Raw genomic sequence first — 15704 nt, forward strand, 5'->3', positions numbered from 1 at the left:
GAAATGAAATGAAATGAGGAAGGAGATCGCTCCAGGCAGGCACTTTTACTGTCTGGGAAAGCGTTTCACAACTCAGAGTCCTGCCCTCCGTTGACTAGCAGGATCTTGATCATCCGCATGCACCCAACCCCAGCCTGGTCAGAGAACCGTGGCAGAGGGCTGGCAGGCGATGAGAAGGCTCCTAGCTGGACTCGGTGGTGAAGACCGCCAGGCGTTGCTCTCCTGGGGGCACGGCTGTCAGGGCCTCCACCTCCCCTCCCCCACGGGTGGGCTTCTGGAAGTGCACCTGCAGCACATCCTGCAGCTCGGGGCCATCCAGCACATCGGGAATGTTGAGCACCAGCACTGCCTGCGGCACTGGCTGGAACTTAATCTGGAGAAGGAGTTCCGAGATGAGCAAAGTCCCATGAGAGTCGGGGCTGGGGCAGAGGGCGGAGGAGGCAGGGCCCAGGAATATGAGAGGGGCAGACAGGTTACCTGGCCAGGCCCCCTTCCCCACCTTCCCACTCACCTCTGCCTTCTGAATCTCTCCACTCATGTAGGGAGAGACTTTCAGAGGGAACTGCCGCCCACCCAGAGGCACGGTGAACTGGCCGATCCGGCACAGGTTCTGGGCCACTGCAGGGGCGGGAAGGGAAGGCCTTTAGCGTCCAGGGCTTCCTCCTCCGGGGCCTGATGCATCCGCCCTGATCTCCCTGAGAGGCCCTTACCTTCCTCCTCAGCGAAGCCCAGCATGACACCCCCATGCAGCAGTTCCCGAGTCTCCACATCTCCTCCCCCGTTCTTGGTCTTGCCAAAGAAGAGCTCCACCTTGTCCAGCAGCTCCTCCTCACTCAGCTTGAGCTTCGCAGGAAACCCGCTGACCAGCACTCTCTGGCTACTCATCTGGCTGGACACCTAGGGGTAGACAAGAAGGAGTGGTTCCAGGCACAGCCCCTCTCCCCAGTGTCCAGGTGCATGGCCCCCCTGCAGGTCCCCGAACTCTGCCACTCTGTCACCTGGATGGATGTCACCACGGGTAGCTCCACGGGCTGGACCTGCACCCGCAGCCGACACTCTTCCATCTGGATCTGATGCTCCTTTTGTCGTAGCACCTGCTTGGCCACTGGGTCGGGGGTGAGAGGGGCGGGGGCGGGGGGGAGGCAGGATCAGTACTGGGAAGCCTCCCAGCCTCCCTCCCAAGGCCTCGCAGACAGCTCACCCTTGGGGTCATCAAAGATGACGAGAGCTGAGCCTCCAGACAGAGGGTAGGAGATCTGCAGGTTGGAGACCAAAGACTTGGGCCCTTCCATGTCCTCCTTAATGTGTCCTCGGAACACCAGGGGGACTTCAGGAACTGGGAATGGGACCTGGAGATGGGGAGGGCAGGGCTGATATAGCCTTCAAGGGTGGGGGAGCTCTCTGCTCCCTCCCAGGAGGAAGTGTCCCCAGTTCCATGTGATTGATACTGAGGGCAAGGGATGAATATGTTTAATGGAAGAAGAGCTGGATAAGTAAGCCGACGAAAGCAGGTCAAGCTTGTTCTGGCACTTAAAATATTTTTTAAAAAATCCTCACCCAAGGATATTATTTCCCATTGACTTTTAGAGAAAGTGGAAGGGGAGGAGAGGAGAGAGAGAGGGAGAAACATCGATGTGAGAGAGACACATTGATTGGTTGCCTTCTCCACGTACCCAACTGGGACCAGGTACTGAACCTGCAACCCAGGTACATGCCCTTGACTGGGAATCAAATCTTCAACCCTTTGGTGCACAGACCGGCCGATGCTTCAACCACTGAGCACACCGGCCATGCCTGTCCTGGCACTTTATATACAGGATTTTAGTTTGTCATCACACAAATGATGAAAAACCAGATCCAGAGGGTTCAAGTAGGACAATGTTGGCAAACTCATTTGTCAACAGAGCCAAAATATCAACAATACAGCGATTGAAATTTCTTTTGAGAGCCGAAAACAGACTTCTGCGCCTGGGCCACGAAGTTTCAATCTCACTGTGTGTGCGCTCCCGCACGTGGTATTTTGTGGAAGAGCCACACTCAAGGGGCCAAAGAGCCACATGTGGCTCTCGAGCCTGGTTTGCAGACCACTGCTCTAGGACTAGGTTACACAGCGAGGAAGTGGCAGAGCCAGGAGTGAAACTAAGAACTCCCCAGCTCTTTCTGCCAGCCCACACCCCTCTCCCAGCTTACCTTGTCTTGGGGGGAGTCCCTGAGCCCCCTTTTCAGCTCCTGCAGTTCCTGCAGCCTCATCTTCAGTCTGGCCTGCTCCTCCTGAAGGGTGCGTAACAGGCTCCCCCTCCTGAGGAATGCCTATTGGGACAGACAGAACAGTCAGAGAGCCAGCGGCCTCTCCAGGGGAAGGGGATCCTACTCGGGACTCTCAGCTTAAGAACAACCCAACTGCCGAAACCGGTTTGGCTCAGTGGATAGAGCGTTGGCCTGAGGACTGAAAGGTCCCAGGTTCGATTCCAGTCAAGGGCATGTACCTTGGTTGCGGGCACATCCCCAGTAGGGGGTGTGCAGAAGGCAGCTGATCGATGTTTCTCTCTCATCGATGTTTTTCTCTCTCTCTCTCTCTCTCTTCCTCTCTGTAAAAAACCAATAAAATTTATTTAACAAACAAACAAAAAAAAACAACCAGGCCCTGGGCGGGTCCTGGCCCCTCTACTCAGGACCTGGTGGCCTCAGCCACTCCCTGAAGGGCAGAAGCCTTTGCAGCAGCCATGGCTGGTTTATTATTGAGACCTAGAGTTTAACACACACTGAGTGAGCTCCTGCTGTGAGGTGCTGGGTGCTGACACAGGGCAGTAGAAGACAAGAGCCAAGCCTCAAGCCTGTACAAATCAGAACCCGAGACTGTAAGCGATCACATGACTGGCTGTGGAGGACAGCAGGAGTTTGGAGGAGGCAGAGTCGCAAAAGGGTTAACACATCGAGGGAGGCCTCCAGGGGAAAAGGGTGCGTAGAGTTGCAAAATGTCCTAATACTATTAGCTAACACACATTAAGCACAAACATGTCAGGCATTGTTTTATTTTTTTCAAGTTACAAGAGAACATTTATTTAAAAAGTTACAGAGACAGAAGGGAGCCAGCCAGGTTGCGTAAGCTCAGGAAATAAGTTGCAGAGGCAGAAGGGCCTTTGGAGCTTAGGGGGGAGAATGGCAGAGGTAACTGCTCCTGGGGGTGAGAAATGGGGGTAGGAAAGGCGTGCGCCAGAGAAGGCGAGCACCTGTCCTGAACCATTAATATAGATTATATCACTCAGTTCTCCTCTCAGCCCTCTTGTCCTTACTTTACAGACGAGGAAACCCAGAGCTCAGAAAGGTTAAGTGATTTGCCCCAAGAAATTCAGCCCTATCAGAGTGATTCCACCCTGCTAATTTGTGCTCTACGGTGAAGAAATCAAGCCCAGAGCTGGAGAGTAATTTACCCCACACCTCCCCAGCATGTCCCTGGACTGCTAGCTACCTTTTCCATTGTTCCAAGCTGGTGTCATTTGGAGCAGGCCGAGAGAGAGCGAGAGAGAGCGAGAGCACGAGAGCGCAAGCGAGAAAGAGAGAGAAAGAGGAAAGAGAGAGAGAGAGAGAGAGAGAGAGAGAGAGAGAGAGAGAGACTGACATGGGCAGGGAAATGACACCAGGGATAGCAATCAATGCACCTTTGTTTGTGGGTTGGAGCTGTTGCTAGCTGGCATAGTCCACTGGGTGCTGGGAAGCCTGAAAATAAGGTCAGCCCAGAACTAAGTGTGAGCTCGCGTGGGGAGATGGGACTCCGTCCTGGTCTTCTCTGTATCTCCAGAGCTCAGCAGAGTCTCTGGCACAAACAGGCTTTCGGCAAGTGGGTGTTGAATGAATAAATGGAGTGAATCAATAATAGGACGAAAGCATGTTACAGAGGGTATTGAAGACATCAGTGAGTTCGCTCTCATTTTAAGCAGAGAAAAACTAGGGCTTGAATAATGCTGGTTTATGAGGAGTGAGAAATGGTAGCTCATTTTTTTTTTCTTTCCTCCATTCTTCATATTTCTATAAACAAGGGGTCACACACTCAGTGCCTATAAGGGCCAGTGAGATGACATCAGTGAGCCAAGGGAGCCAGTAGAGTGAGATAAGGAGACGTGGAGAGCCTGACACTGGAGAGAGTGTGTATCCCTGCTAAAGTAGCAACCTCTTCTTGGCTCTAACCCAGTTTTTTCACACGGGAGTGTGTTGTGGCCCTGTATCCCCTATCTCTCCCATTTTAACCTGTTAACCGGGGAGTTCCCTTTTTAATTACGCAACGTATTACGGGCACATACTCTTTCACTAGGACATGTCAGTCCGTCACGCTCGGTGGACATAATTTCATATTATTATTTTTTAAATTTATACTTAATTAAAATAAATGAAATATATTTTTTTGTTTATTTATATATAAAGCACAAAGGAAAATACAAAATTACAAACAAATAGAAAAGAATACCAACAAAAAAAAATAGAAACATCGAATTAAAAAATTATAAATTTTACAAACAATTATAAAGATTACAAAAAATATATACTGTCCATTTCAGGGCGCAACATATATTTCAAGGACGTATTCATATGTCCTCCTTGTTCCAGATATTGTTTACGTTTGACGTATTTATAAGTCCCTCTCGGTTAACAGGTTAAAGGAAAATCAGAAACCTGGATTTTTATTTGAAAAAGATGGTTCAATGTAAAAAATACATGAAAACTAAAATACATTGGTGGGCTGGATTCAGTCCACAGTCCATTCTCTTTTTACTTCTGCTTTAAATCTTGATCTAATTATACATAATTGAAAATCTAGTGCCTGGCAATGCTAATTTTTAATAAATAGCTTAATAAAAATAAATAAGAGCTTCACAAATAGACTATTTTATTTTATCATTTTTAAAATATATTTTATTGATTTTTTACAGAGAGGAAGGGAGAGAGATAGAGAGCCAGAAACGTCAATGAGAGAGAAACATCGACCAGCCGCCTCCTGCACACCCCCCACCGGGGATGTGCCCGCAACCAAAGAACATGCCCTTGACCGGAATCGAACCCGGGACCTTTCAGTTCGCAGACGGACACTCTACCACTGAGCCAAACCGGTTTCGGCACAAATAGACTATTTTAAAGAAAATTTCAAGCTGAGGAGGTTAGATGTGCCATCAGCAAGGAAATGAGGAACTAGTGAAGATTTCTGAAAGACGGGGGAAGGGAATGGACAAGGTGTTTAAAAGGAATCCTGGGAGTGACGGCAGGATGAACTGGGGCAGGAAGCGTGGCTCTAGCTCCCACCAACGTGAAGCAGCTGAGCCGGACCTCTGGCAGGGGCAGCCAGGGAGCACACGTGGGCGAGTACATTTCACGAAGACAACCTCCCGGATACAGTGGATGTTTGTATTAGACAGACAGAGGGCAGTGAAGACGATGCCAGAATGCAGACCTGGTGCCCCAGTTTGGTATAATGCCACTGGCCCAGAGGGCAAGGAAGGAGATCCAGGCCTGCTATAGTAAATGCCAGGCTCAGCTGGACTCTCTCTCTTTTAAATACCACAAAATTCCCTCCTGTCTCCAACTCCCCACTGAAACTTGTCTCTTACAGGACTCTCTTAAGGCCAACTGCAATCACTTAACCTGAATTCAGCTATACTGGCTATTTACTTATACAACGTGATAACATGGTCTCTAACTGCAAGCCATGTCCTGGCTCAGGGGTCCTCAAACTTTTTAAAGTGGGGGCCAGATCACGGTCCCTCAGAGAGCTGGAGGGCCGGACTATATGAACTACTAATTCCTACTGTAACACCTTGGCTGCACTCACTGCCCAAAAAACCTGGCGGGCCGGATCAGACTCCTCTGCGGGCCGCATGTGGCCCGCGGGCCATAGTTTGAAGACCCCTGTCTGTGTGTGGCTGGTGTGGCTCAGTTGATTATTGTCCTATGCAGTTTGATTCCTGGTCAGAGCACATGCATAAGTTTTAGGTTGATCCCTGGTAGGGAGCATGCAGGAGGCAGCTGATCAATGTTTCTCTCTCTCTCCCTCTCCCTTCCTCTCTATCTAAAATCAATAAAAACAGCCCGGCTGGCAGGATTCAGTGGTTGAATGTTGAGGAGGTCACGGTTCGATTCCTGATTGGGGCATATGGCTGGGTTGTGCACTCAATCCCCAGCATGGGGCATGCAGGAGGCAGCTGATTGATGATTTTCTCTCTCTCTCTCCCTTCCCCTCTGAAATAAAAAAAAATAAAATGAAATAAAAAATATTTAAATAAATGCAAGCCATCTGGTGCTCCACTGAAAAAACCTGCTACCCAGTCTACATTGAGCTCATTGAGCGACGATAAATTCTGGATACTTTTTGGGTAAGTTCATGATTTAAAGTTAATTTTGACAACATATATTCTTTTGGCTTACTTGCTGAGTTTAGAATCCCATGAGACAAAACCTCATGATAAAACCTCATGCTCTCTATGTTCATCATGGGAGTATCAGGAGGCAGTTTAGCATCCGGTTAAAAGCACAAACTCTGGGGCCAGACCTCTGGGGTTTACATCAGCTCATCTCACTACTGCAAGTTAATAGTAGTTTCTACCTGTATTTAAGTTTTTAAAAATCCTTTCTCAGGGATATGTTTTTATTGATTTTATAGAGAGAAGGGAGGGAGGGACGGAGAGAGAGAAAGAGGGAGAGAGAGAAACATTGATGTGAGATAGGCACATTGATTAGTTACCTCCTGCTCTTGCCCAACAGAGGATTAAACCTGCAACCTAGGTATGTGCCCTGCCTGGGAACCAATTCCACAACTTTTTGGTTTATGGGACGATGCTCCAACCAACTGAGCTGCCCAGCCAGACACCCGTATTTAATTGTTTGAAAGTGTGCCGGGACCGGTTTGGCTCAATGGATAGAGCGTTGGCTTGGGGACTGAAGGGTCCCGGGTTCGATTCCGGTCAAGGGCATGTACCTTGGTTGTGGGCATATCCCCAGTAGGGGGTGTGCAAGAGGCAGCTGATCGGTGATTCTCTCTCATTGATGTTTCTAACTATCTCTCTCCCTTCCTCTCTGTATAAAAATCAATAAAATATATTTAAAAAAAATTGTTTGAAAGTGGTACATGGCACAAAAGTGCTGTTATATGTTTTCTATTTTATTTTATTTTATTTTATTTTATTTTATTTTTTTTTAATAATGTATTTATTGATTTTTTACAGAGAGGAAGGGAGAGAGATAGAGAGTCAGAAACATCGATGAGAGAGTCATCGATCAGCTGCCTCTTGCACACCCCCTACTGGGGATGTGCCCGCAACCAAGGTACATGCCTTGACCGGAATCGAACCCGGGACCCTTCAGTCTCCAAGCCGACGCTCTATCCATTGAGCCAAACCAGTCTCAGCATGTTTTCTATTTTAATTAAAAAACAAAACACCTTTTTTAGATGAGGAACCTGAGGTTCATCAAGTCTAACTAATGGGCCAAAGGTAATCAAACCCAAGGCTGTTGAAGGCACGCAAGGTCAGGGACAGGACTTGGTGGACAAGATCCTGGGTTAGAACAGCATGTGGTGATGGTTGAAGCCAAGAGCATGGAAGAGCTCTCTAAGGAAAAGAACCTTAAAAAAATCTTTGAGGATACCTGGTCAGGGGTCAGGAGAGAATGCAGAGAAGAAATAGAACACATGGTCAGAGATAAGCAGGGCCAGGCCAGGATTGGGAAGTGTCAGACACAAAGGAGGAGGAGGGATAAAACTGGCTACCAGAAGGCCATTCATTCACTGCTCACCAGTACTCACTCACTCACTCACTCACGCACCAATCAGCATCTACCATCTGCCAGGCCCTGTTCTAGGCTCTGGGGACACAGAATTGAACACAACAGACAAAACTTCCTTGTGGAGTTTACATGAAATGTGCATTATGCTAGTGATTAAGTGTTATGGATAAAAACAAAGCAGAGAACGTTGGAGGATAATTTTAAATGGGATAATACGAATCGGCCTCACTGAGATATCTGAGAATGAAATTGAAGATGAAGGAGCAAGCCGTACATGTGGGGGGAAGTTCTATGCAAAGGGAAAGCAAGTGCAAAGGCCCTGCGGTGGGAGTTGGTCAGGTGTATTTGGAGGGTAGCAAGGAGACCTGTGTGGCAAACACACGGGGAAGCAGAGGGAGTGAGGGGAGTGGTTGGAAATAAAGTCACAGAGGGGTTTGGATCATGCAGGCCTTTTACTTGATGCGAGGTGGGAAGCCATAGGCAGGCTTAAAGGTTAACAGGATTCCCTGGCAGTTGCATGAGTAGGCTGATGTGGGGAATTAGCATAAGCAGGGAGGCCATTACAGCATCCAGGTAAGTGATGCTAGTGACTTCGACCAGGTGGTAGCAGTGGAGGTGGTGACGAGTAGTCAAAAGAAATAATACTCTGTAGCTGCTGATGGATCAGAAATAGGGTGTGAAGAAAGAGAGGAGTCTGGAATGACTTCAAAGCTTTTACTTTTAATGTGTGTTTTTTAAATTGATTTCATTGAGAGGCAAGGAGAGAGAGATAGAAACATCAAGGAGAGAGAGATAGAAACATCAATGATGAGAATCATTGATCAGCTGCCTCCAGCACGCCCCCTTCTGGGGGTCAAGCCCAACCCAGGAATGTGCCCTCGGCTAGAATCGAACCTGGGACCCTTCAGTCCACAGGCCGATGCTCTATCCACTGAGCCAAACCAGCTAGGACTTTTATCTCTTTTCAAAAAAATTGTATTTATTGATTTCTGAGGGAGGGAGGGAGGGAGAGAGAGAGAGAGAGAGAGAGAGAGAGAGAGAAACAGATTTGTTTCACTTATTTACATATTTGTTGGTTGATTCTTGTATGTGCCCCACTTGGGGCCCAGTCCTCACATGAGTAGAGGTCAGGAAGTGGTGGACAGCAGGCAGCAAGGAGCTCAGTTCTCAGAGGAGGTACATTTCTTCAAACTCACAATCTTAGTGTCAGGACGGATGCTCAACCAACAGAACTACCCAGCCAGCGCCTTAAATGTTTAGAATTGTCATGAGAGCAATTCTTAAGATTTTAGATCACGGAACCTTTTGGGTATCTAATGAAAACTACAGATTCTCTCCAGAAAAATGCATTCACACAAGGAACTCATCAGCTCGAGGTACAGATTGTAGTGATTTGTCTGAGGCAATGGGTTAGGGAGCTAACTCCACAGGGGAGAGGAATCCCAGCCTCGTTTCTCAGCCTAGCCCTTCCGCTGGCCTGAGACTGACAGGGAGAGGCTAGGACTCCCCGCCAGGCCGAGAAAGGCTCCTCTGCTCCGCCCCCGCCCAACACCCTCCTCCTCACTTACGGGACCAGGAGTCACTGACATGCAGAGCCGAACCTCCGGTTCTAGAAACAAAGCGGCAGAATCCATCCAACAGAGCCCTTGCTTCCACCTTCTCAGGAGACTTCTCTCCTGTAGCAGAGCCTGAAACGCACCTCAAACAGCTCTGCCTCGGGCTCTTTGCTTCCACTTTCGTTTCTGGAAGTCCCTGCCCATTTGGTGCTCACAGGGCCGACAGCTTTTCCCCACCCCTCGGAGACTTCCTGGTCTCTAAACCCACTTCACTCAGCTCCGAGGCCTCAGGGGAAACTACCTTACTAAATGCAAACTAGATCCTGGCCCCAACCAACCATTCCCAACCTGTCAATCCCAGCAGAAGCCCACGGGTAGAAATTTGTCTGCCTGGTTAGTAGATATTTCCCTAGAGTCCAGAATAATGCCAGGTACATGCAGACATTGATCGATAAAACTGAATGTCAAATGCAACCAGGACGAAGCCACTCCAAGTTCACCAAGCTGTTACAATAACATTTATTGAGAGCTGCTGTGCCCAATATTGGTTCTGTTTTGCATGAATTAAACTCAGTCTTCAAAACAACCCCTTAATTCTTTCCAGATTTTACCAATGAGATTCCAAACTTCTGAACTACATAAATTTGTCCACTGTCAAATTATAGCAAGTGAAGCATGTATCCAAACTTGGACAGTATTTGAACTTGGGCTTTGAGGCACGAGAACTTGAATTTTTAGTCAAAGCAGGGTTTAAAGTCTTGAGTACAAGCTAACAGGAGTGTTTCAACAGATGCCCAACAAAGGTCAGAGGAGCCAAATTAAAGTACATAAAACAGTGTCTTTCCTATTGTTTTCCTCTAGTCCAGGGTTTTTACACCGGTAACTCATTGAGCCCTTCTCACAGCCCCCACCCCAGATGGAAGTGCGCCTCAGGCCTGGCCAATAGGTCTCTGTGACTGAGAACCAGTTCAGCTGGAGCCTCTCATTTGTAAAAACATGGTCACAAGTATCCCAAGCCCTGAGAAGCACACCCTTTCTTTAAAGAATAGATTTTAGAGGGAAACAATGAGAATCATGGGTTGGCTGCATCCTGCACATCCCCTATTGGGGATTGACCGATTCATAGGTTGATGCCCAACCACTGGCCAGTCTCTGCTAGCCAGGCTGTTAGGAGACCTCTTCCCGGTCCTACTAGAAATGGCTGCTCTTGGCCTGGCCTCACCGAGTGGTCCTCATTGGAAGCACACCAGCATCACCAGACAACTTGCTAGGAATTCTTAACTAAATCTGATTCATCGGGTGACTTTGGTTTGACCAACCACCAGTGCTAACCAAGGTTTGAGAACCTCAGGTCAGTTCTCAATACAAAAGTCAGTGCACATCCACTCAGGGGCTTTTGGCTGTCCTAATCGGTGGTGGGTGGGCAGTTCTCTAAGGATGTAAAGAGCTGAAGTCAGGGATGCCAAAAACTCTGCACCAAAATGCCAACTGCAGCCCTTCTGGGAAGCAGTTCATTAAAGGATTACCAAGCTGAGAACTAGCTGTAGTCGCAGAGGCAGATTTAACTTCTGAATTTTTTTCTGTAGCCCCTCATCCACAAGCCTTTTATCTATCAGTATCCTTTCCCAGATAAAACAATTAATACATGCAACAGGCAGACACAGGGATATTTTTATGGATTTTTAATGACAGAAACAAAAAACATCTAAAACCGCAGCTTCTGGAAGAACCACTTGTTCTTGCCGGTCTTGTACCTGGTGGGGAAACAAGGACACCGATGAGGAGGGGGACACACACTTCCCTTTACGGGACTGAGCAACACCACACCCCACACCCACCACCAAAGCCCAACTTACCTCTCTTCAAACTTGACTTTGGCCTCCCGTCGGGCCTTGCGTTTTAGAGCAGGGTCTCTGAAAACGTCCTTGTTGACAACAGTTTTGTCCAAGGGGATGTCCACAGAGTACCTGGGGACAGTGGTGGGGAGTTGGACGTAGTCACCCCAGTCCTCCGAGGACAGTAGGTACCAGGCTCTGCCTCCACAGGGAAAACCACCAAAAGCTGTCCCAAAGTGCTGATGAGAGGCTTTGGAAATCTCTAACTCATTTACATAAATTTAAGCCACTGGAAAACTTCACATTTCACCGTCTATTTTCCCAACTTCTTATGTTCTAGCTATGAACCATCACTGTATTAGAATTAAAATATATATACTTTATTGATTTACAGAGAGGAAGGAAGAGTCAGAAACATTGATGAGAAATATCAATCAGCTGCCTCCTGCATATCCCCCATTGGGGATGTGCCCGCAACCAAGTACATGCCCTTGACCGGAATCGAACCCGGGATCCTTGAGCCGAAGGCCAATGCTCTATCCACCGAACCACACCGGTCAGGGCTGTATTAGAACTTTACTTGGTTCCTAGTGGGTGGTTAACTTTCTATTTAGAGCCATTGTATTTAGTACTGTTCAAGTTCTGCCTACAGCCCTGACCAGTGCTGCTCAGTGGATAGAGCATTAGCCTTCGGACCCCATGCCTATGTTGACTGTGAATGGAAACAAATCTTTACTCAACATTTTAGAATTTTCATTTAAGAAAGACAAAGAGCCAGCTTGGAGATTTTAAATTAGGCTTGGTAAACCAAGGGAAACCACCAAAGGATATGACATGGAAATGGTCCCAAGATGTATGAAAGGGGCAAACCACAGCCACTTTGTGGCAAATTGAAAATATCATCTTCCGCAAATGGCTGCAAGGTTGCCTCCTTATTCAGCAAGGCATAAAGGGTGAAAAGAAATGTAAAAAGTCACTTTTATTTCCATTCTTGAAATGCTCACCTTGTGGGCATGAGGTGATTGTAGTTATAAACTTTCACAAAAGACTTGATCTTTGACCTCTTGGCAATTTTCTTCTTGCCCATGGCAGCTGTCACTTTTCGGGGGTAGCGGTCAATTCCAGCCACCAGAGCATGGCTGTAGGGGCGGTCCGAGGTGCCATCGTCAATGTTCTAAATGAGCAAGGTTTACATTTGGTGTCAACTTAAAGCCTACCTAGGCCCTGTGGCAGAGGCAGGCATGTACAGAAAGATCACCTCCATCCCACCATCTTACAGAGAAAAGCCACAAAAAGCAGACACACTAAGTGCTATGCCAAATGCTCATAGTAGTAAGGGTTAGGGGGTATTCGTGCCCACCAGGAAGAATTTGGGCTCCTGGGAAGTTAAGAGGTTTTAAAATGAGAACAGTTATCGTTATCATTTATGAATGAAGTCTTTGTGACCCGCCAAGCACTGGTTCTTAGGAGTAGAGGCAGGCAGCCTAACTCCAGTCTCAAGAAGGTGGGGGGAAGGGAACCAGGCTTCCAGTGTCCCCCAAACAGCCCAAGGCAGTGCTGTATGAGGTCAGACTTTAGGGACATTTCAAGAAGCTAAAAGATGTAGGCACAAGGCGAACAGTGAAAGGCTGCAATACGCTAAACGACCGTTTTCCTAGAAACAGTTCCTCCTTTTACAGAATCCCAGTTGCAGCCCTTACTAGCTGCTTGACCTCAGGTCAATTACCGACCATCTCTAAGCCTTAGCAGTAGGAATATTAATCCTCTACGGTTACTGCAAGGATTGGGCACGAAAACATCTGTAAGGCAGTGTACCAGTCAGCAAACTAGCGTTCAATAAGTGTTGGCCATTATTATTATTATTATTATTTAAAGCCTCTTTGGTAGAGGGCGCGTTCTGTGCTAGGTGCCCAAGTCAACTTGTGTTATTTTCCATTTTCCTCTTCCAAAAGCTCTCATGCATTCACCCACACACCCCTACGCGCCATGCTCAATAGCTCATGTCCCAAACTACTAGTTCGTGAATTCCAAGCTTGCGCTCCTCCGAAACCGGCCCAATACGGGGAAACACGGGCGTACAGGCTCGCGAGGATGGTACCTTTACGATGACGGCTTTGCGTCCAGAGTAGCGTCCGGCCAGGACCAGCACCACCTTCCCGGGTTTCATAAACTTGCCCATTTCTGCGGAGAGGAACAAGGGACCCGTCAGAAATTCGCAAGCTCAGGCTGCGGGCTCTCGGAACTTCAGGCTGCGTTTACTATCGTCCTGGCCCAGGCCGCCCACGGGCCCTGATCACGGGCCAGAATCCGCTACGAAGCCGCCAGAGACAGAGGAATGGAAAGTGCTCGGAGCCACCCCACAACTCGACCCCCAGGCCGCGGATGACGGTGGATTGGAAGACCCTGCCCAAGGCTCTACTCACCGAACGCAGCCACTCGGGCCTAGAGCAGGAAAGAAAGAACAGCACTTCCGCTAACCTTTCACCCCGGAGGTGGTGATCTCACTTCCGGTACCGCCCCTTCCGTCTTGTCCCGCCTCCTGCGAGGCCCTGGCGGAAGAAGCTTCTGTGGGGAAAGCAGGGCCTGGCTGCTTATTTATTCAAATCAAACTTTATTAGTATGTCCCGCAGAAGAAAAGAGCCAGGGAGTGCCGTCTATCGCCTGCCCAGGGAAGAGCAAGGAAGGCTTGTATGCTCCAGCCTTTCGTAGTTCCTTTCTCTGACGCTAGGAGGGGACACAGTTTGAAATTTACTTTTTTTTGCCTTGGAATAGTCAGGGAGCAAAATAAAACTTTTATTTTTTATTTTTTTAATGTCCACTGTGTGAACTGCTGTTAATCGTAAGGAAGGGGAGACGAACATGAATCAAACAGGGATACTTGCCCCCGACATTGAGAGTGTCGTGATGTCACAGACATTACAAACTAAGCAGTGAAGGAAGTGAAAGACGATGATGGTGATAGCAGCTGTTTACTTTTTGCTAAATCGAATTAATCTATTTACGTATATTACCTCAGTTGAGGCTCATATCAATACTAGGAGATAAGTATTATTATCTCCCTTCTGCAGTTGAGGAAACTGTATCTTAGAGAAATTAAGTAATTTGCCCCAAGTCCACAGCTAGTAAGTGGTGGAGCTGGGACACAGACTCGAGCAATCCTGAGCCTATATTGTTTACCCTGTCACTATACGCAGCACCAACTCTGTGCTAGGCAGTTTAAGTAAGTCCACAGCCTTTTTAATTCTCAATTCTGCATCTTGGCTATTTTCTTCCCATGTAGACATGAGGAAACTGAGATTCAGAGAGGATGTTACCTGAGATGGGATTCAAATTTAGGTTTGAATTCAAGTCTAGTTGGCTCTCAAACGGAATTATTTTCTTCACTTATTGGAAGTTTTAAAAAAAATACATATATATTTTTCTTGATTTTAGAGAGGAAGAGGGAGGAGGGATCATTCATAGGCTGCCTCCTGCATGCCCTCTCTGGGGGATCAAGCCTGCAACCCTGGCATGTGCCCTGACTGGTTATCAATCAGTGTGTGATTTGGTTCATAGGTTGATGCTCAATCACTGAGCCACACCCAGCCATGCTGGAGAAATGTTTTTAGATGGTTCTTTAGGTGTCTTCCAAGTCCAAAAGAAAGAGAAACCATCTTACAGTTTTTGCTTATCTGAACACTGAAAAATTTATAGGATTGGTCTTGGGCAAGATGTTGGACAAAGCAGGGTTTCATCAATTTTTGAGGTTTTCCAGGGACCAATTTTTTTCCTGCGGGTCTTAGGACCCCATTCTAATGGTTTATTCCCCTATGTACTTATATTTCTATATTCAACCAAAATATTTCCTACTTTAACTTGGAATATGACATTTTAGTGTTGGAAGGGACCTCAGAGATCTACTCTGGCCTCTAAAAAATGACAGTTTTTACAGCAGCAAAGTTCACAGAGCAAGGTCTCCTCATTTCCAATCCAGTGTTCTTCCCACTATAATACATTACCCTATCCATTTTTACTTCCATGGTCTTCTCCCAACCTCATCTGCTTCTGCCTCTTTTGCTGTTGCTCCCTTGGAAAATAGAAACCAAACCCTAAGATTTTATAATTGCCTGGACTCTTTTCACAAACACTCTCCCAATTAAATTAATAACTAAACCCTGTGAATTTTGCCTTATGTCTTTTAAGTCTTTTTTTTCCTATCCTTTTCCACCTGCTCCCTAAATGATCCAGGCCCAGTACTTTTTCTTCTCCAGTCCCTCTTCAAAATTTTGTATGGGTCAGAATTGGTTGGGGTGCTTATTAAAGATACATCTCCAACTCAAAATTTAGGTCTGGAGTGGAGCCCTATGATGTATAGATCTTGAGAAATTTCTCTAAATACAACTCTCAAGTCTACCACTTGTCTGCTTGAAATACTTTGTTGGCTCTTTGTATCTAAGTTTGAACTCTCACTCCTTCCCTTCAGCATAAGTTCCTGACTCCTCCATATACTTCCTTTACCACTGGCATTCCATCCAGCTCAACTACTCAAAAGTCCAACCTCTTATGA

At 47.2% G+C, this 15704-nt stretch overlaps 2 protein-coding genes across 4 annotated transcripts; both read right to left on the reverse strand.

The window, feature by feature from the left end:
* Positions 1-30: 30 nt before the first annotated feature.
* Positions 31-9520, reverse strand: LOC311611686 (interferon-induced 35 kDa protein-like). Of its 2 annotated transcripts, XM_084864063.1 has the most exons (7): positions 9336-9520; positions 2191-2310; positions 1202-1349; positions 999-1105; positions 711-897; positions 512-618; positions 31-373 (listed from the first exon to the last, which is right to left on the reverse strand). In XM_084864063.1, exons 1-7 carry the CDS (start codon positions 9399-9401, stop codon positions 182-184), a joined length of 927 nt encoding a protein of 308 aa, XP_084720189.1. In that variant the 5' UTR covers positions 9402-9520; the 3' UTR covers positions 31-181. The 2 variants fall into 2 exon arrangements, with proteins under 2 accessions (XP_084720189.1, XP_084720190.1); XM_084864064.1 differs by lacking the exon at positions 2191-2310.
* A 1470-nt stretch (positions 9521-10990) lies between these two features.
* RPL27 (ribosomal protein L27) lies at positions 10991-13697 on the reverse strand. Of its 2 annotated transcripts, none has more exons than XM_084864071.1 (5): positions 13582-13697; positions 13257-13339; positions 12163-12332; positions 11180-11356; positions 10991-11077 (listed from the first exon to the last, which is right to left on the reverse strand). In XM_084864071.1, exons 2-5 carry the CDS (start codon positions 13335-13337, stop codon positions 11029-11031), a joined length of 477 nt encoding a protein of 158 aa, XP_084720197.1. In that variant the 5' UTR covers positions 13338-13339; positions 13582-13697; the 3' UTR covers positions 10991-11028. The 2 variants fall into 2 exon arrangements, with proteins under 2 accessions (XP_084720197.1, XP_084720198.1); XM_084864072.1 differs by having other exon boundaries at positions 11180-11290; positions 13582-13694.
* Between the last annotated feature and the right edge of the window lie 2007 nt (positions 13698-15704).

Source organism: Pipistrellus hanaki (assembly GCF_964339955.1).
Source record: "Pipistrellus hanaki genome assembly, chromosome: 16".
Lineage (NCBI taxonomy): Eukaryota > Metazoa > Chordata > Mammalia > Chiroptera > Vespertilionidae > Pipistrellus > Pipistrellus hanaki.